Consider the following 20312-nt stretch of genomic DNA (forward strand, 5'->3'; position numbering starts at 1 on the left):
AGGTGGGAGATTTGAGCAAGGTCGTGTTTAGAGGGGGACAACGAGAGTAAGGAACACAGGAACAACTGGATGGCAGCTGCTCATGAACTCAGAGCCCTGGGGCTTTGTACTGCCCTATCATGACCCACTCATTTTTTGGTTTCTCAGAGTCCAGCAAATAACCACAGATGATTACTAAAACAACCTTGGTTTGCTTCTGCTGCTTTTCAGGTGAGGAAACTGTTACACCTTTAAAAGAATTATTTAAACAGAAGGGTGCAGTCTCCAGTTTATCACAACTTCTCTCAGAATTCACTCAGTGTGGAAGGAATCACAGGAAGGAATTAGGAAGACAAGAAGAAAAGGCCTGTGAGCCTACCTCAACTCAAAGACTGGGCAACAAAATCCTTCAGAAAAAGACCTCAAAAATCAATAGGACCCACTGAGCCATCTGTAATTTCAAAATGTATGTTTGGGAAATGCACACAAGTTTTGGGGAAATATGCATGAGAAATATCTGTTTCTAAATATGCTGTACTGATTTAACTCTGTTTTGCATAGTTTTTCCCCTTTGTTTTCTAACCAGTGAAAGAAACTTAGCATCTAACTGTAATTACTTAAAACAAGGAGCGAGATATACACATTACAGTTTTCCTACAGGGAAATCTTGCTACTGGACATTACTGGGAAATAAGAGCACATGATGAGTATATAAAAGGGACAGGATCAATAAAACATTAATTAGGAAAGAGTTCAAGCACATGAGACAGCAAGTATCATGAACTGAGTATCATTTAAACACAAGAGATACTTTGATTCTAGAAAACATGTTTTACTAGAATAAAAAAAATTAATTTATGGTACTCTGTTATACCCCAGGTTGCATTATATGTCAACTTGATGCACATCTACATTGACGTTTAGTACCTAAGAACATATCCTGCAAAAGGTGCCAGGACTACCAGATAATCCCTTTCCAATTTGTTTTTCACACCTGATAGCTGACATAGCTCTCACTTGGCTTTACTGCACTGAGCCCAACACCCTGAAATGATGCAGCTTCCCTATTTGATTTATAAATATGTAATGCTATTAAAAACCCCATCTGTTCTGTAACTTCTATCTTCCTAGACTCGAAGCTGGTATGTTTTAGTCTTACCACACAAGGCCATTAAGTGATTCAAACAAATCTTAGGAAAAATTCAAGCTTTTAAAACATGGTAGGCAAGCAGCTTCCAGAAGGATTCTTCCTTTCTTCAAAATCAACTGCTAACTTTTGAGCCCAAAACTCTAGAAAGTGTTCTTAAGAGTTTCTTTTGCGGTAATATCCAGTATAAATGTAGTGCAAACAAATGTTTGATGAGTTAGCATGGTTCGTTGAATCTTTTTTTAGATTATTTATTTCAATTGTGAATTTTGGTTGGAAACACTGACTGTAAAACCCTACACTGCTGTACTTTCTAATAAAAGGCATTTGTTCCCCTTCATTAAGTGATACAATGACAGTTTTCTTTCAGGAACAGGAGAGAGCTGCATCACTCTGTGTAACCAGTTATACACCCCACAGCTCCATCACCAGTACAGGAGCACCTTTTCCAAGCTGAACATTTCATGGAATATGCAGGCATACAGAGCATCCTCTAAGTCATAAGCAGCAAGTCTTTTCCTGTCACTCCTCTAAAGAATTTGCCTTAATTTAAGAAGAAAAAAATGCTTTTTACTGAGAAATTATTCTACATTGACTTTGGGGAAATAAAAGGTTTCTTAACATTTCAAGTGGAAACAGGCTTCTTCTTTAAAGGTGGAAAGTTTTGAAAGACCTATTGTTTTAAAGTATTTTTATTCCTCTTTTTAATAAACAGTAAGATATTTGCCTGTCATCTAAGAAGTTAAGTTGCTGAGATATCAGAAACTCCTGAAGTTATTGGCAGCAGCAGTCTGAACAAACGACCACCACATACCACATTCCCAGCCACACATTACACAGCACCTGCAGGAGGGCAGAAACCTGATCTGCCAAGTCATTGCCCATAACGTCTGGCAGAAACAACAGCTTGAGCAGCGCTTGACAAGCTCCTCTTTAACTGTAAAACCATCCTTTCTAGAAGAAGCAGAAGGTAGAGAGGTACATCCATAACTAAAAATACATTCCCTAATGGAAAACCGGTTTTGAAGCTGGCAGGACAGAAAAATAATAGATGGAAACAAAGTGGAATTCAAGAACCTTCACACTACTCTAACCATTTATTGAATGATCTTAGAACATCTAACAGCAGACTTTTTATAACCAGACAAGGCAGGGAGATTGTCCACACTAGAAGTAAATATGCATTTGCCTTTAAAAAACTTTCCTCTTTATGAACAAGTATTTCTCTCCTGTTTTTTTTTTTGAGACAAGACTTCCTTTCAATAAAAGAATGCTAGTTTTTAGCTGTAATTAGAATATGACTTTAGATATCTTTTTCCTGGCAACATTACCCATTAAAAGGACTTCCTATGAACAGCTTTTTCCTAATTCTTGCCCTAGTGCCTGGGTTCTTGCTCTTGCCCCTCATTGCTGAAAAGATCTTGGAGGGTGTACATGGAAAAACAGGATTTGCAAAACTTCCTCCTGCTACCTCTCCTCTTCCTTAGAAGGCTATTTTTAACCCAGGTCAGTTCACTCACTGTGACTCACAGCAGCACCTCATTTACAGTTACCCTGCACATAAAAGGAAGTTGCAATTGCAAAGGAAAATACACTTGGAGCTGCAGTTCAGCCAATGCTTGCCCTACGCCCCAAAGCAGACCTGATTCAGACATAGCTGTTTTCTGTGGAGGGATTTACAACATGTTATGCCTGTATGAAAGCAGGGTTTTCTTGCAATTACCACTGTAATACCATGCTTCTTGTTTTTAAAATATTTTACTTGCTGTAGAGACAGACAGACTTACAAACACTCTACAAACAGATTTCACAGAAGCCAAACGTTCTTCCCAGAGATCCCAACTGGTCACACAATTGAAGACAATTTTTACAAACTCCTTCATGACATCTCAGCAATAAGGTCACAACTGACAGCATCACAAAAGAGCATCAGTATGTCACAGCATTGCACCCCATGAAAGATTCACACAGCACCAGAGGATGTCAGGTCTCCACACAGACCCAACAATTTCATGGCAGCAACATTCTTGCACATTTCAGCTGCAATAGAGGAACACAACTTTTGCTCTCCTCACCAGATTTCAGAGGTGACTGGAAATATCTTACCCACCACACACATGTAGAACATCAAGCAAGACGAAACCCTCAGCTTTGCCGTCACAACAACAGTTTAGATACAAAGAGTGTAAAGCACCAGTCAGGAGTCTATAAAAACCCCCAGTCATGGTACTCTAACAACTATGATGGATTTTGGCAAGGCAGAATACAACACCTTTGACTTTGTACTATGCTAGTAACAGTGCAAAGCTTTTGGCTGATTTGGAAAACATAAGGACAACAAGCTTGAGCAAAACTAAAAATGTCAGTAAGAGCAAAACCGTAATCCAGATGTAAAGAGGCTTGTAGGAAACCGTAATCCAGATGTAAAGAGCCAGTCCTAAAGAGGCTTGTAGGAAGTTCTAAACTGCGTAACACAGACCATACTAAAAGTTCATGATCACCCAAGGGCCATGTTCTCCTGTGTTAGAAGAATACCAGCTGAACACTGCATATGTTGACCTGCTAGTAGGAGCAGTGCTGCATTACTGCTGAGTCATGCAAAAGGTCTACAAGAAGGCTTAGGTTTTGTAGGGGACAGGAATCGGGTTTTAGAACCTGAAACCAAAGCAAATATTTGGCACTATTCTTCACACGTGGCATTTTCCCCAGCTACTCACACAAAGATGTCGTCTTTTGGCATGATATGATTTAAACTTTCATCCATTTGGAAGATTTTGTGGAATCTGTGATTATACACGTCTGTCACCACCATCTAGGACAGCAAGTGAGATTTGCAAAGTGATTATAGTAAAAGCTTACATAAATTTAGGCAAATTACCTTTAAATTCAAGCAACAGTTTATTCCAATTCTCTATCGCAATTGTCAACATCAGCTGTACTTTCGTTTTCTGTCCCTTATCTTAAACCTCTCTACTGCAATGGAACTATCAGAATAAATACAGACTCTTTCATGCATCTTTTTAATCTTACAAGCAAAGAACAGCATTTTAACTTATTACAGTTTTGTCACTAGCCCATTAAGTTCAGCTTATCACCCATATAAAAGCTAGGCCACCAAAATGCTTCAAGAAGAACAAACATTTATCAAAATTACTGTCTGCATTTATCCTTACATTTTCTGCAGGAACACCAGAGAGTTTGGAAAGTGATTCACACAGATCCGAGATGGCCCCCATCACTGGCACCACAACCCGGTACTAGAAACAAAGATAACGTTATACTTACACCAGGCAAAATAAAACCATATAAGGCAGAGAGTAAGAAAATGGAAATAAAGTCTTAAAACTCTTAAATCTTTAATTTACAGGAGTTCTGCTGAACTTAAGGTCATAACTGCACACTTGAAGGTCTTCTGGATCTCAGCTTTACCTTACAAAGCAGGGATTTGGAGGGAATGAAAGCTGTGAACAGCCTTCTGCTGTGATCAGGCTCAGCAGTAGTAAAACCCAGGAAAAAACCATCACCAGACACAGCAGCTTGCTTAGAACATAAAATTGCTGTTTTTTCTGTGATAAAAAACATCTTAGAGCCATTCTCTTCACTGGCTAAAGATCAAGGCAAAAATCTTGACAGACATGGAAATACTGCCAATCAGTTCCTCCAAAACTGCATCAGGACATCCAGTCATTCTCCTTGGGTGCCCCAGCTTGCGCTTATGTGACATGTGTCAAGCACAAGGCTACTTTAGGGATGTGTGTATCCATTTGAAAATAAAGTGGGGGAAAATTTAAAACAAGTCTACTGAGGAGGCTGAAAAAGCAAACATGTCGTTGGTTTTTTTTGTTTGTGTTTTTTTTTTTTTTTCCCCAAGAGGAGTTATTTTTCAATTCTGTTTGAAATTCAGAGGCCTAACCCCATTTACAATCACAGAACCATAGAATATGCTGAGTTGGAAGGGACCCACAAGGATCATCAAAGCCCAACTCCTGGCCCTGCACAGGACACCCCAACAATCCCACCATGTGCCTGAGAGCATTGTCCAAACTTTCCTTGAACATTGAGAGGCTTGGTACTGTGACCACTCCCCTGGGGAGTGTGTTCCAGTGCTCAACCACCCTCTGGGTGAAAAACCTTTTCCTGATATCCAACCTAAACCTCCCCTGACTCAGGCCCTTCCCTTAGGTCCTGTCACTGGTCTCAAAAGTGAACAAGGAACCTGCCTTTTCACTTTCCTTTGTGAGGATGCTGAAGACCACAAGGTTTCTCCCCTCAGTCTCCTCTTCCCAAGCTGAACAAACCCAGTGATATCATAAGGCTTCCCCTCCAGACCCTTCCCCATCCTCATGGCTCTCTTTGGACAGTCTCTAACGATTTATGTCTTTTTTGTATTGTGATGACCTAAACTGCCCCCAGCTTTTGAGGTGAGGCTGCCCCAGTGCAGACCAGAGGACAGTCCCCTCCTTTGACAGGCTGTGCATCCCAGGGCACAATATAAATGACATCTTTACATGTTGCAAGCACATTGCTGCTTTCAGGGAGCAGCACATCACACAGCTCATTTCAACACAGAAAGCCACTTCCAGCTGACCATGACCTTAGTTTCATGAGCCAAAATTTTATGAAGTCACTTGATTTCACATCCCAGATTTCTCATCACAAAACCCATACTACCTCACTCAAAGGTGGACATCAATTACCTTTAGATTACTTTAAGAGTCTCAATTTTAAAATCTAATAGAACTCATATGACTTAAAAGAAATTTGTGTCTTCAACATGCCTCACCTGGACAGGTCTGTGCTGTGGGTCTGCATATACCAGGGTAACTTCCATGTGACGATCCCTCCTCAAGGGCAGTGGGAGAGTTAAGTAACAGAAGGGATCAAAGGTCACAGAAACTTTAGAGCATTTGGGACAAACAAGGGTAGATTTGAAAAGACCATGAAAAATATCCACAATGATGGAATCATTCCTCAGCCTATGATTCTCCCATGCCTCTTTTGCCACCTCCTATAAAAACAATTTTAAAAAACATATTAGAAGTTATTTTTTGCAAAGATTTCTACAGTGGGTTGAGCACCAGGACCAAAGAAAACTTGGAAAATTGATACTGATAGGTCCATTTCATAGGGAAGGGGCACCACCAGTATGTGTATGTCCAGCACAACACACTGGTATTTATTCTCAGTGAAATTAAGGCCTAGCATCAAGTCAAATTTAATCTGTTTTAGTGAGTTTGATCAGGTGTTCTTTGGTGCACACAATGCTAGAAGCATGAATGGAGCTGAAGGGACAGTGATAGGGTCACATGCTGTTCTTCAAGACAACCAGGTATCCTCCACTCTCCAGAAGGAATGGAGTGCTGCCTGTTGCTTTGGAAAGGCAACTGCAGTTACAGCTTTCAAGAAAAAAGCAGAGGCTTTTTTGTCCTGGAAAATGATGGCCATGTTTCACAAAGACAGTCTAAAAGGAGACAAATTACAATTCCCCTGAAGACCTTCTCAAAACAACTTAGAAACTCCTTACCGAAGGCATCTGGCATTTGTCTATTCAAGGCAATCAGAGGCTGCTCTTAGCATGAGACTTTTAGTCTTAGGAAGAAAACTGAAAACAAGAAATTTATTGAGCCTCTATCAGGTAAGCCTCGTAAGATAATTACTTTTCTCTATTTAGGCAGAGTTGTCCTGTGCCAGGGACACTGCTCTGCAGGAAGGATGTTTGTGTGGCCTGTGAGCAGGAAGGCCAGGAAGTGTCCCAGAATCCAACCAAATGCTCTGGGAAGTACCACCTGCCCTATCCTTAAGTAAAGGACACTGTACCGAATCAGGTCTGCCATTGGCATCCTTCAGCTCCAAGTAGGGCTTCTTCTTCACTCTGTTCAAATCCTCATGCAAGCCATCTAGTAGGAAAGCCAAGAGCTCCTGGGAATCCTGCTGCTGGTATCCTGAGAACTGAGGAGCAAATCGCCCAACCTGTGTCTGAAACACAAAGGCAAGAGTGAGGGGATACAAAACACTCAGGCTGTGGCTTCGGCACACGTCAGCTCGCTGCTACCTTCTCCTGGCAGTAGGCCACGGTGAACTGGATGCTAATGCAGGGAAAGGTGCCAGAACAATCTCCCCAGCTACTTTCAGCATTTCAGCAGAAAGCAGCTCCTCACACTGAAGCAATAAGAACATTACACCAATAAACAAATTTATAAACAAGGGGACGCGTTTTGATCTTCATTTTATGATTTAAATGTTTAAATTTGTAACTTACACACCTTTTCTCACTGACCAAAGTTCACAGCTGGCAATTCATATGATCTTGCCTAGTATTGCAGCAAAGACCATTCTGATTCATCTGTAAACAGCCCTCAGGCTGGGAGGTCATTTACCAAGTAACATTAAAGAGCAGTAGCAAACTCTGAGGAAGGACACTGCTCACTGGGAAGTTCCTCCCTGTACCCCAAAAAGCATTTACAAACAATGAAACACTGGAGCAATTCTGTCCTTACTGCCTTCATAACATCAAAATATGTGGCAGGCACATTAGCTTTCACTGTTTCTTCTGTCCCAGAGCCGTGCTACAGGAACATGACACACTTACTTTAAACATACGTGGGGCCACATGAGACTGTCTCCCAGACCACATCTGTTTAATGAGATCTGCATAGGCTTCTGCAATTTCTCCCCTCATCCCCAGTGGGTTGTTCTGATTTATTTCAGCTTCATATTTATCTTCCAGGAAGTAGTCAGTCAGAGGAGGAGTATTGCTCAGGCACTGAGAAAGTGTTAAGAAAATTAATTTACTGCACAGGACAATAGATTTGTATGACAATGAAACAACAAAACTAACTTTCACATCAGAACATGCACCAAGTTAACAAAACTGGTGAGACTCGAGAGCTTCTTTAGTAAAACAAAGAAAAAATCAAGGCAGAAATCTGCATTTGAAAGACTGATATCTAGAAAATTAAAGCATAATGGCAAATACAACAAAGAAAGTAATTGGTCCTTAACATGACTCTTTTGCATGATAAACTAAGATTGAAATGTATTTGATTTAAGTTACTTGAGTAATAAAAAAATTTCAAGTTGTCTCTTAGCTAAGTTCAAGAAAACAGTGGCTTAAGGTTACCATGACACAACTGAAAATAAAGTCATGCTGAACAGAAAGCAGGGCAGCCCAAGTTTATTGTGGTGTCCTGAATACCATGTGCATAATGCATTAGTTATTTTAAGACCTGTTCCAGATTTCAAAACCATCACCAAAGTGACTGACGTAATTTCACAGCACTGGTACCACACTAGAAGTTTGCCCATTCCTTAAATCAAAGTTCATACAATTTGTCTTGTATTTTGTTTGAACTTCTTAGCAAAAAAGTACCCCAGCAAGTTTTTGCATTCTTTAAAATGAACAAAATAATCCTAAGAAATTAAATTCAAAATTAAAGAAACAATTATTAGCTTTGCATCACTGTTTCAACCTTAACACCTTGCACAATGAACCTGAAACCTTCCTGTGGCTTTTCATGCTCTTAATTTTTCAAGAATCTTTAACACAGGCCCAGAACTGCATGCAGAACTGCTCATGTCACTTGTGCAGCCCACACAAGTCAGAACATCCTCCACATCAGCCCTTTTTTGGCAGGGCACAGCACTGGGACCTTATGTTACAGTCAGGCACCTGTTCAGTACAACTTCCCCATGCCATTTCAAATGCCATGGATTTCAGATTCAGTCCCTAATACTGTAATATGTTTTACAGTACTAATGAACTAAACACAAGCCAAACTGAATATGATTTTTTGGTCTGCTTATTTTTGAGGTGTAGTCTCCCCATGGAATCACATTAAATATTCTTTTTTTTTTTCCCCACAGATTTTAATCCATAATATTTATGAGACTGATCTTTTATTTAATTCTAATCAGGGCTCTTTCTAATTCTTACCTGTAATGCAGAATTCATGAAGCAGGTGTTTCCAAGGTTACTGAGTCCACAGAGTCCAGGTTGAGAGAGGGAAGCACTGTCCCTGCAGTTGTAAGAGTTACAGACAAACCCAGAACCTCTGCAAAAAAAGACAATACAGTGAACTCCCCAATGAGTTTGCTGAGTCTCAATACTTAAAAGTCACATCAAATACAAGTCAGAAAACTGTTTACTGAAATTTTTTAACCAAGCTACCTGTTTCTCCTGCTTCATAGGGGCTAACGCGGAATACCAGGAACGTGAAATGTACATGCTAACTTTGGAAACATTAATCCTTATGAAGTCTATTATTTATTTATGGCTCATAACACCTTCATTTCCTCTGTCTGTAAGCAAACGGCCCCCTATCCTAATGCAGCAAGAGTATATAATACACTTTGAGAAATAATAAGAGAATTATGATCTGTAGCTGGAAAGGCTTCTACCACAATGGCAGATAGACAAAAGAATATAATCCCTTCCCTCATGCTCTGAGTCACCTCAAAAAACAGGCAGTGCTCTGGCAGTTAGTAAGCTCTGGAACATGCACTACTTTTGCAAGTGAGCAAGGAACAGCAGAAGGCAGTGGTTTCAAAAAGCAAAGTTTGATAAACAGGTACACAAGAGTAGTAGAACTCCTCTAGGGCACCATCACACTCCTTTTCTATACAGACAAGGATGCATGGGATCACTCACATGAAGGTGACAAAACAAAAAGAACATTCCTGCTCTTACCCCCTGCCCAGGTGGGAGCTGTTCAGTCCATAGGAGTTACTGCTATCACCGTTAGTAATGACAGAAGTGGCAGACACTGAGGAATAAGAACTTGCTGATGATTTTGAAGAGGTAGTAAAGTTTCTGCTAGTTGCAGTGCTTGATCTGGGAGAAAGGAAAAAGAAGCAGAAACAGTGCTACTACTTTTTTCATCCCCAGCCCCACCTCCCACAAAACTCCAAGGACTTGCTGAGCTACAGTTAATTACCCCACACAAAATTTACTGCTTTAATCTGTTTGATCACGTTTCCAAACAATTGTCTGGAACAGAAACATCAGGAAAAAAGTACCAGAAGTAGAAGCAAAAATTATTGCTTAAAGGTAAATCTGGGTCCCAGACAGAAATAAGTAGCAATTCAGTGTGAGTGAGAGGGAAGCAAGCTTTAATTTTATGAGCAAACCACCTTGAAATAAGCAAGCAAAACCCCCCCAAATCTTAAGACCACAGAACACTCTACCTGCATTAAAAAGTGACCAGGCCAGTCCTTCCCTACCTGAAACTCAGACCATCTATTCAAACACAACATTAATCAGGAAGAAGATAATCAACAAGGCACTAAAATTTAACAGTGTCGTGTCATAGACAGTTTCATTAAAAAAAGGCAAAGCCACAAGACAGTACTAATTTTGACACTAATTAATTTCTCTATAGTAAGAGTTGACTGGGATTTGGTCTAATCTCTCCATCTCTGCCCAAATAAACACAAAAAAACAAAAGTAAAAAGGTGCGGGACACCAAGAGCCACACAACAGTGGCTACTAGCCCCAAAACAGAGCAGAGAGCCAGCAGAGGATAGGGCTCTCAAGCTTCATCTTGTCCATTTATTCTTTGCTATTGTGGCCCTTGTTTTCAAATGATACAAACTAAAAATGCATATTCATAGTTCAGATGGTACTAAAAAAATGTTCTGGAAAACCTCTGTGGGGAAAAAACTATACAACAATGAACAAGCCAATGAAGGCCATGACAAGGCAGAACAGCTGGACAGCTTCAACAGTTTGGAAATATAATGCCAGTAAAATAAATACAGAAGTAAACAAGTTACAGGAGGAGTTTCCAGATGAAATTGGAAAACCCCAAACACAGGCAAAGCCTGAAGCACGCCAAAAGACTTCACCAGCCAGCACAACAACAACAAAAAAAATACAGGAAAGTACCCTAGAAAGAATGAGATCTACCAGAATAACTGAGAGAACCATTTCTGGGACAATACACAACATTCTGTTGTTACATGCTGGGGGTAGAACTTCATGATTACCTGAACACCAAAGTAATATCATTGGGAAAGCAAAAGGTCTAGACTATACAACAATTATCAGACTCATGCTCATATGTGTGGGTTTCAAGGGTCAAGAATAAAACTATTTAGGTAACAACAGCATGTAAATCCATTAAGAACACATTTTAAAAGTCTGAAGCAGTGAATTATCTAGAAGCAAAGGGAAGCAATCTAGAAAATGCTAGACTTGAGAACTAAGCACCTCTCCTTCACACATTTGATCTCCTAGAGAGAGAACAGAGAAACTCAGAAAATCGTATGAAGAAAATCTACTGGTGAAAAAGGAAAATGAGGACAACCTCCTAAGGGATTTCAAGGTTTCCAACAGAAGCATAGAGACAGTGTTTCATCAAGAGTCACATGGCAACTAAAGAGTTCCAAGTACTTCAACAGCATCCTACACCAACAAAAAAAAAGCTAAGAATTACAAACGAAGATAAAAACCAGATCAGAAAGCAAAGGTAAGACACAAGTCACAGAGTGGGGAAAAGTCTACCCACAAAGTCATCCAGGATCTTGAGCAAGTTCCAGCTAGAAAGTTGAGAAGGTTCATGTAAGTAGCAAAGCAACAAGAGAGGTTAAAAGCTTTCCATGTGAGATTAAAAGAACAGAAACCAAATATATTTGGGAAGATAAAGAATTCTACATATTCTTACATTTTAAAAATTACTCATCTATGTGTAACTACTGAAGAAAGGATTTCCTAAGGAGAGCTGCTTCTCATTTCACAAGATGCTCACAAAGGCAGCCATTGATTCCAGGTGAAGGGCAGACACAGAGAGCAGCTAAGAAAAACATTTTTCTCTGAAAGCTTCCCATTTTAAGCCTGGAAAGCCATTGTTAATGATCCCACAGTACTGCAGGCTCTCAGGACTGCCTCATTTGCACACAGTGACAATAGAAGACCTGGATGCCAAATATTTATCCCCAGTGCCACAAAGAGAAAGGTTTCTGTGGAACATGCAGACTTTGACTGGTCAAAGGCATGTGCCCCCTCTATTGCCATCTCTCTCACAGTATGTGACTTCTGCTCCCTCAGAAATGGAGGTCCCGAGACCTTGCTCTGAAGGAAGAGAACAAAGTTATTTCATCTTTGAAATTTGTGACTTTGAACCTTCCAAAATGTTCTGGCCTACTCAGTGGGTTACCACTGAAACACAACTTCATCTTCACAACACTGAAGCACATTGTCCCCATCTGCAGATAAGACAGCTGTTCTGTCTTGCTACAAAAACTGTCAAAAACCAATACAAAATGCAAGTGAGGAGAAATCTGGAGACTTACAGGACAAAGAGGATAAAATCAAATCACTCTGAGTCCAATGGTTGTTAAGTAAAAAAAATACTCATAAATTAAACAACTTGAAAAAATATTGTAAAATACTTTCATCTGGTTGAAAGGCACAGATAGAAAAAGTGTTTCAATTCAGCTGAGGCCACCTTCACAGCACAGAGTAGAGTCAGTCCTCCTCCTTTACACAACCAATAATAAAATAGTAATTTCGTGACAAAAAGCTTTTGTCAGAGACAGATTAGCTGGGATTTTGTTCAATTGACAAAGCAGAGGCGGTAATGGATGCTCATTTAGAAAGTTCTTCCATGCAAAAGCCTCCATAACTTAAGTTACATCCTCAGGGCTCTTCTGCAAGCCTGGCATCTGCTGCAACTCAAGCACTTCAAAGTCAGGGAATAAGGATCTGCACACAAAATATTTAGCCCAGTTACTGAAGGGGTCCTCGGAAATCACACAGTGTCAGCACACAGTGCTATGAGAAAACAGAAGAGCTGGAAGAGGAAACAGCAGGAAAATTCTAGCTCCAATCAAAGAACCAAAAGGTATTTTACTGCTGCATATTGCAAAGGGAAAGAGATAGCTACCAGGTAGACACTAAATACAACTTCATTTCAGTTTTCAAGTACAATACCTGATGGAAAAGGTGTTATTTTTCACGAACTAACACAGCTTCTTGTTTGCCTTCGCAAAGAAAATTATATCCAGGATGAAAAAAAAAAAAAAAAAAAAAAAGTGTGCTAGTGCTGAAATGGAATTCGGCTAGCTCAGGACTTCATTTTGGGAGTCCTGTAAGTAACAATTTAAGAGTACTAAATTCCACAGAGTCATTGATATAATCTCCCTTCAGAAACAAAGTATGCCTCTAATTTTGAAATTCCTAGAATAAGTATAATCCACTCTCTCTTCTGAAACTTTGTCTAGAAGTAAAACCAGTTTCAAACTACACTTAAGAAGAAAGTATTTTGTTCTTTAGAGAGCAGCAAACTAACTAACAGCAGTGGCCAAGCACAGGCTGAATATACCACCCAAGGACTGCTGTGGAGTTTAAGAGCATTTTTCCTGTAAAATGTCAGCCAGATTGATGGCTGGGGAAACACAAGGACAGCTGCCAAAGCTGTGGAAAAGCTATTTCCTCTGGTAGGGTGCCAGTGCCTCTGACAAGCAGCAAATGGGGAAAAATCCTGATGACACAGAACCACCCAGCCCATGGTCACTTTGCACACACACTCTGTGAGTAGGAAGGATATAAACTCCCAGCTTGCCAGAACATCTTTTGGCACTTGGACAGTGATGCAGGTGCTCACCATTTCTCTATCAACAGCAGAGAGCTCTACATCCTGTTTGGTTAATGTCATCAAAACTCTAGATTCAGAAAAAGCTGCCTCATAAGCTTACAATAATAAACTGATGCAGCCCAGAAAAAAAAAAAAAAGCTCCAAATATTAAGTTCCCCATGTATTTTCTGGAGTTGAGAAATAGAACACTGAAGCAAAATTTTGCCTGAGATAGGATGAAGCACGAGACAAAGTACAAAAGAACATATAATCCTCGTATCACTTAATACACTTCTTTCAGCCACCATTATCAGCATCAAGTCAATTTCACAAGTTTCATGCTATAATAAGTAAATATTTTTATGTTATTAGAAAATAGTAATCTACATACCAATACCCACTTCCATTTATCTATCACTAGAGGTTAAATCAAAGCCTTTACATATCAAACTAGCTGCTGACAAAGGGCTACTCTGAGGTCTGAGAACACTACACAGCTCTTTTTTAGCTTTGCTTTATGTAGAAACAAAAGGTTATGACCTGGTCTTGCACAGCTGCCTCTCCCATACTGACTGTCAACCAGGTACATGATATGAATGTTTAAGTTGCTTTTCACATGACAATCCTACAGCAAGTTCACTGTAGTCAGTATGATCTCTCAGAGTACTGTTTCAAAAGAGGTTTCACTGACCTATCTAATCGACTCCTCAAGTATAACACTAGTGTATCTTGATTTCAAATGAGATCACTTGGCATCAAGTTCTGTAAGTGAACTGTATTGTACAGAAAAGCATTTTCTTTATCAGCATAAAGTCTGATGGCCTCTGGGATGGAACCAAGTAGGCATCAGACAGGGGAAGTCATCAAATTCTACTTTCTGCAGCAGGATTTGATATGAGCAGTTCCTTATCATTGCAAGCACCTTCCATTCTACACTATTCACTCTATACACATAATATTTCACCAAGCCCTGCAATTACCCATCTCTTGTCTAAATCAGACAGCACTGAGAGAATCTGTGTCACTTCTACAGGCTTCTGTAACTGTCTTCTGTGGGGAGAGGGGGTGTTGGTCAGCTATTTCTATACTCTTTTTAAGGAGAACTATCAGAACTCTGAGCATTCACTCCTGGCAGGTTTGGGAATACACTCTAAGATCCTTTCTGTTCTACAACAGCAAAGGACAGATTGTTTCACTGTGCAGTTGTCATGGTTTGACACTGGCGCAATGCCAGCGCCCCCATGAAAATGCACCTTCCCAAATAAATGCTGTGAGATGTTACCAGGAACAGAGCAGAGCAGGCCCAAGCTTAATAACAAAGGAAAAAAAACTTTATTAAACTACTACTACAGAACACACATACTAAATCCAGGATGAAGACCCTTTAAAACACCCCTCCTCCTCCCAATTTCCAAAACAACCACCATGAAACATCACCTGGGATTCCTGATCAAATTACCACCCTTCAGATAATCAATACTCAGTCTATCAAGGGAGAGAGGAGCCTCTCCTGTGCCATAGACCCCCCAGGAAACACAGTTGCCACCTCCTGTGTTTCCATGTCACACATGGCAACCACCCGGAGAAAATCTGCCAGTGTGACACTCTCCATGTCACAGTGCTCTCACCACCATGCATGGACAGACTGCCCATAGGGCTCCTTTAAGGATGCTTTGCCATGGACCAAAAGAGACATCAGTTCAGCTTCTCATCTTGGGACCACAGTCCCCCCCATTTTCCCCTGGGGCCAAGGGTCCAGGTACAGAGATCATCTTCTTCCTGAAGACAGAGGGCATCACCATTCCCTCCTCAGCTTTCCTCTGTTCTTGTCATTCCTGTGCTGGTGGTTGCTGAAGCAGGTCTCCTTGGGTCACCACTGCATCCCCCTAAAATGCAGTCTCTATTGCAGGAGAATCTGGTTCAGTCTATGGCTAACAAGAAAAGTCCAGCCAAAAGCTACTCCATCATTTCCTCCCACCTAAAAATTTCTTCTTCTAACATCTCAGGTCCCAGACTGTCTCTTTTCCACTACAAATCAAGGAGGAGTAATATTTTATAAAGCCTTCATTTCCCAGGAAAGGGTTAAAAGTTCAGACTCCCTGAACGGCCCAGCATTCTCGACTCCCACGCTGGGCATCATCCCCCCCCCTTTCTCCTCCTCTGCCAGCAAATTTCCAGGTGCCGCCAGGCTCTCTGTCTCTTTCCCTCTGGGGTGGGGGGGACAAAGGCATCTCCGCTTCTTTCCACCTTTCTGTCTGCAGAAGCTGGCTCGGTTCCAGACTCTCAGCCCCTCGGCCTACCTGGACAAGGCCGCGTGGCTTCCCCTCCTTCACCCAGCCGATGGCTGGGCAGGGGAGAGTCTGCACTCTCTGAGGACCGGAACCAAAGAGACAGTTCCCCTGGGAGTTCTTGCTTTTAACCCCCTGTGTTCTCAGAGGCGTGCCCATACTTTCACTGGTCACTCCAGGTGCCAATATCCAAACCTGACCACTGATTGGTTTGACCCAACTTCCTGAAAAAAAATTCATTTCCATGTCAAAGCACAACAGCAGTGTGCAGAGGTGGCTTTTAAAGCAGACTAGTTCAAACGCAAATAGCACTTTTGCCTCCTAAGCACTATAGAAACCCTAAGCTATTTAATCCTTATACAACCTGTTTGAAACAGGCTTTAAAACATACTCTTGCTAAGAAAAGAAACCAGCAGCAGAACCACTGAATAATATTCATATTTGAGATTTTCTCTCCTTCAAAATAACCAAAATAAAGCAAGCCACAACAGCCAGTGATAACCAGGCTTTCACAGAGAACATGTAGTCACTAAAGCCTAGCAAACAAGCTGCACAAAATAACAGAAACCTTTAGAACATGCTTGCGTACTTTGCCAGGCAATGCTGTCCAGGCCACGTGCCATCTTCATTTTTCACTTCTATTAAAACAACCTGAAAGAGAGGACAAGTAATAAAGGTAACTGCAAGTCTGTTACACATTTTACAAAAGCATTAGCAAATCCCGTTGTCTATGTTTGCTCAAAATACATAAAAGCAAGTGAAAAAAAAAATACACATCAGCAAAAGCACTACATGAAACAAAAAAAAGAAGAGAGAAAAAGTTATGCCCCTTACCTGACCCTGATAGAGCCCTGCATCTTGCACTGTGCTATCCAGCTTGCTGAGCTGCTCGTAAGTGTTGCTCATATACCTGTTCCATAGCCTGGTTTCCTTCTCAGCTGGGATATTGAATAGTTTTCTCATTTCTTTCTCGATGGTAGCTGTTCAGGAGAAAGAGAAAGCAACAAAATTCCTGAAACATGAGTGCTATTGAAAAAACACTAAGATATTCATTCAGCAAGGAGGTAGATCACTTGTCCTTCAAGATCCTTCAGGTAGAAAACATATTATGGAAGTTATAATTGCTCATATAGTTTATCTAATATTAAATCTAAAAAAATTAAAAACTTCTGTTTTCAGTCATGTATTTGCCTGTCAAGCCCTCAAACCAATAACATGCAGAACACTTTGAGAACTTTCTGCCCAAAGGCCAACTTCTCTTCATCTAAAAACACAAGTTCAAGTTTTCAGTTACTATGTCAAGTTGCCCATAAAGATACTGTGTTGGTTCTGTATGGCCTGCTCTTTGGTAATGTGGGTGGGCCACAGAGGTGGCTCCTATGGGAAGCTGCTGGAAGCTTCCACCATGTCCACTAGAGCCAATCCCTGATGGCTCTGAAGATGGACATGCTGCTGGCCAAGGCTGGGCCAATTAGAGAGGGTGGTAACCTCTGTGATTACATATTTAAGAAGAAAATCAAAATAAACTGCACACAGTTGTTTCCTAGTCAGAGGAGGATGTGAGAACATGTGAGGGAAACAACATGGGAACACCAGGGTCAGTGGCACAGGAGGGGGAGGAGGTGCTGCAGGTGCTGGAGTCGAGATTCCTCTGCAGGCTGTGGTGAGACCATGGTGAAGCAGCTGAGCCCCTGCAGTCCCTGGGGATCCACCCCCAGCCTGTGGGGATCCACGGGGGATGCAGAGATCCATCCATAGTTCATGGGGATCCACAGGAGATGCAGAGATCCACCCCCAGCCTGTGGGGATCCACGGGGGATGCAGAGATCCATCCATAGTTCATGGGGATCCACAGGAGATGCAGAGATCCACCCCCAGCCTGTGGGGATCCACAGGAGATGCAGAGATCCACCCCCAGCCTGTGGGGATCCACGGGGGATCCAGAGAGCCCCCTGCCATGCCTGGGGGAGGCTGTGATCCAGTGAAGACCCAGTGGAGAGAGAGAGCCCTGCTTCCAGGCTGGAGCAGCCTGTCCTTGGAGGACTGCACCCCATGGGAAGAGACTCACATCACAGCAGTTTTGGGAGGACTGCTGCTCATGAGAGTGGACCCACGCCAGAGAAGTTCATGGAGGACTGTCTCCTGTGGAAGGACCCCACAGCCTCAGAGGGGAAGGGGTTCCTCTCCTGGAGCAGCGGAAGAAAACCTCAGATGATGAACTGACCAAACCCCCATATCCAGTCGATGGGAAGGAGGGAGGGGCTGGGGGAAGAAAAGGTGTTTTTAAGGGCTTATTTTTACTTCTCATTATCCTCCTCTGATTCTGTTAGTAATAAACTCATTTTATACCTCCAAGCTGAGCCTATTTTGCCCTTTCAGTGTTTTCTCTCTGTCCTTATCTCAACTCATTAACCCTTCGTTAATTTTCTTCTCTCCTCTAGCCAGCTGTGGCAGGGGAGGGTGAGTGAGCAGTTTTTGAGGGTGCCTGGCATTTGGCCAGTGTCATACCATGACAGACGTTTTCTTCAGTTTAGTAATGTAGATACAGGACAGCTGACATTCAGCATTTTAACTTATGAAAAATATAGCAATGAGAGAGAGAAAATTCAGATTTGCTCCAGTCTGGAGGTTCTGGAGGGCACAGATTATCTCCTCAGACAGCCTCAGAGCACAGTTTCATCTATCGGAGAACTACTTACCAACAGTATCTGCCTTGCTGAAGTGGCAGCTGATGACATTGTCAGGATCACTGCTCTCGCACAGCTTCAGCTCCAGGAGATAAACCTCAACCTTATAGTGCTTCACAAACAGCCCGTACTCCACCACCTGCACCACGGAACAAAGCAACACAAAGCTGCAAAACTGAGCACTCCTCTGAAGTACACAGTTCTAAATACAGTGAGCCTTTTGGAGTATTGAGAGTCAAGCCATAAACTGAACACTGACTTGCTCCTAGATTCAGTCACCAGCTTGTTTGGGGGGGTTTGTTTGGTTTTTAAAATGGGAAATCACAGTGCTTTCCTCCCACAGTGCAAAGTTCCATCATCACACAGCTGAACTGACAGTGTCAGCCAACTACTCATGAAAAATACTTGATAATACAAAGCATTCTAGAAGAAAATTACCTTTTGCCTCTAGTCTTTGGTTAAGTTTTATAAAAGAATTAAACCAGGCTGGAACACTGGAACATTTTAAAATCTCTTCTACCAGAAGAGAGCAAACCAAAGCATTAATTATTTTTCTGCATGGTACACAGAACCTGCCGCATTACTCTCTCCTAGCAAAAACAGAAAAGTACCTATGAAGTTGTTTTGATGACACTGCTTTATTTCAGAGTACTTTTCAAATCAATTTTGCATTTGAGAAAATATTCCAGTAGGTACATTTACTCATGCCACTAGCTTCCAGCATATTTTTTAAAAATCTTCCATAAAACTGGACACCATCCTTCACCTACAGATCATAAAACACATTATGCCAGAAAGAAAAGCACATTTCACAGGCCAGTTATGAGACAACTGCAATGTAACAGGAAGAGTAAGAAAAAAAAGAAAACCCCACATCTCAATTCTCTCCAGAGTGCTTGGCAGCTACAAAGCCTCTGAAACTGAGACTATATTTCATTGAAAAAGCTGGTATAACCTTTAAGAGTAACAGTGAGAGGCATTTGGACAATGCCCTTAATTTGCTTTAACTTTCAGTCAGACCTGAATTGGTCAGGCAGTTGGACCAGATGATTAAGTCCCTTCCAACTGAAATATTCCATTCTATTCATGTGACACCAGATCTACACCTAACATATTACAGAAAAAACTACCCAGCTTTGGAAAGAAACAAAGAATTAAGACCTAGACTTATAGCGATAATTCCACTAAATTATGCTTCCATCGTCTGAGGATTGTTGGTTTTAGAAGGTTGTATTAGATAAGCAAGGTGCTTTAAATGTAAATAATTAACAAACACATTTGGAAAGATCTTCAGTACTTTGCTGTTACAACAGAAAGTAAAGCTCCCTGTTTAAACAGCTTCTTGACAGGCAGAGCAGACTTCTTTTCAAAAAAAGAAACCAAGTCAAAACTTTTCCTTTTATTTTCCAGAATAAATGTCACTAAACATGACTTCCTGTTCTCCAGTATCCTGTAGTTAGAAACAAGTAAGAGCCACGTTCAGAAATAAAAAGAACTCTTTCCAAGAAGTTCCTGATCAGATCATTGTGTCCATTAGGATGGACGAACGGAGTCTCTAATCACCTGCAGATGTCTTTTAAATTACATCTGACCAGCTTCCTTGTTCTCTGCCAAAGTATAACTCATGTCATGCCACTGG

At 41.2% G+C, this 20312-nt stretch overlaps 1 protein-coding gene and 1 long non-coding RNA gene across 3 annotated transcripts in view; one reads left to right on the forward strand and one right to left on the reverse strand.

The window, feature by feature from the left end:
- The window catches only part of USP4 (ubiquitin specific peptidase 4), a 33601-nt gene that overhangs the window by 10593 nt on the left and 2696 nt on the right, over positions 1 to 20312 (reverse strand). The window contains exons 4-13 of one of the 2 annotated variants that reach the window (XM_053953564.1): positions 18686 to 18812; positions 16821 to 16966; positions 16576 to 16637; positions 9813 to 9956; positions 9060 to 9177; positions 7716 to 7889; positions 6944 to 7102; positions 5910 to 6134; positions 4300 to 4383; positions 3844 to 3938 (exon numbers count right to left, since the gene is read on the reverse strand). In XM_053953564.1, coding sequence (XP_053809539.1) covers positions 3844 to 3938; positions 4300 to 4383; positions 5910 to 6134; positions 6944 to 7102; positions 7716 to 7889; positions 9060 to 9177; positions 9813 to 9956; positions 16576 to 16637; positions 16821 to 16966; positions 18686 to 18812 — 1334 coding nt within the window. The remainder of the gene's footprint in view (positions 1 to 3843; positions 3939 to 4299; positions 4384 to 5909; positions 6135 to 6943; positions 7103 to 7715; positions 7890 to 9059; positions 9178 to 9812; positions 9957 to 16575; positions 16638 to 16820; positions 16967 to 18685; positions 18813 to 20312) is intronic. The other variant, XM_053953565.1, reaches the window with a different exon arrangement.
- On the forward strand, positions 2915 to 4443 carry LOC128794016 (uncharacterized). The gene is made up of 2 exons (XR_008432965.1): positions 2915 to 3213; positions 4311 to 4443. It is a non-coding gene; the product is annotated as an uncharacterized LOC128794016 (long non-coding RNA).

Source organism: Vidua chalybeata, chromosome 12 (genome assembly GCF_026979565.1).
Source record: "Vidua chalybeata isolate OUT-0048 chromosome 12, bVidCha1 merged haplotype, whole genome shotgun sequence".
Taxonomy (NCBI): Eukaryota; Metazoa; Chordata; class Aves; order Passeriformes; family Viduidae; genus Vidua; species Vidua chalybeata.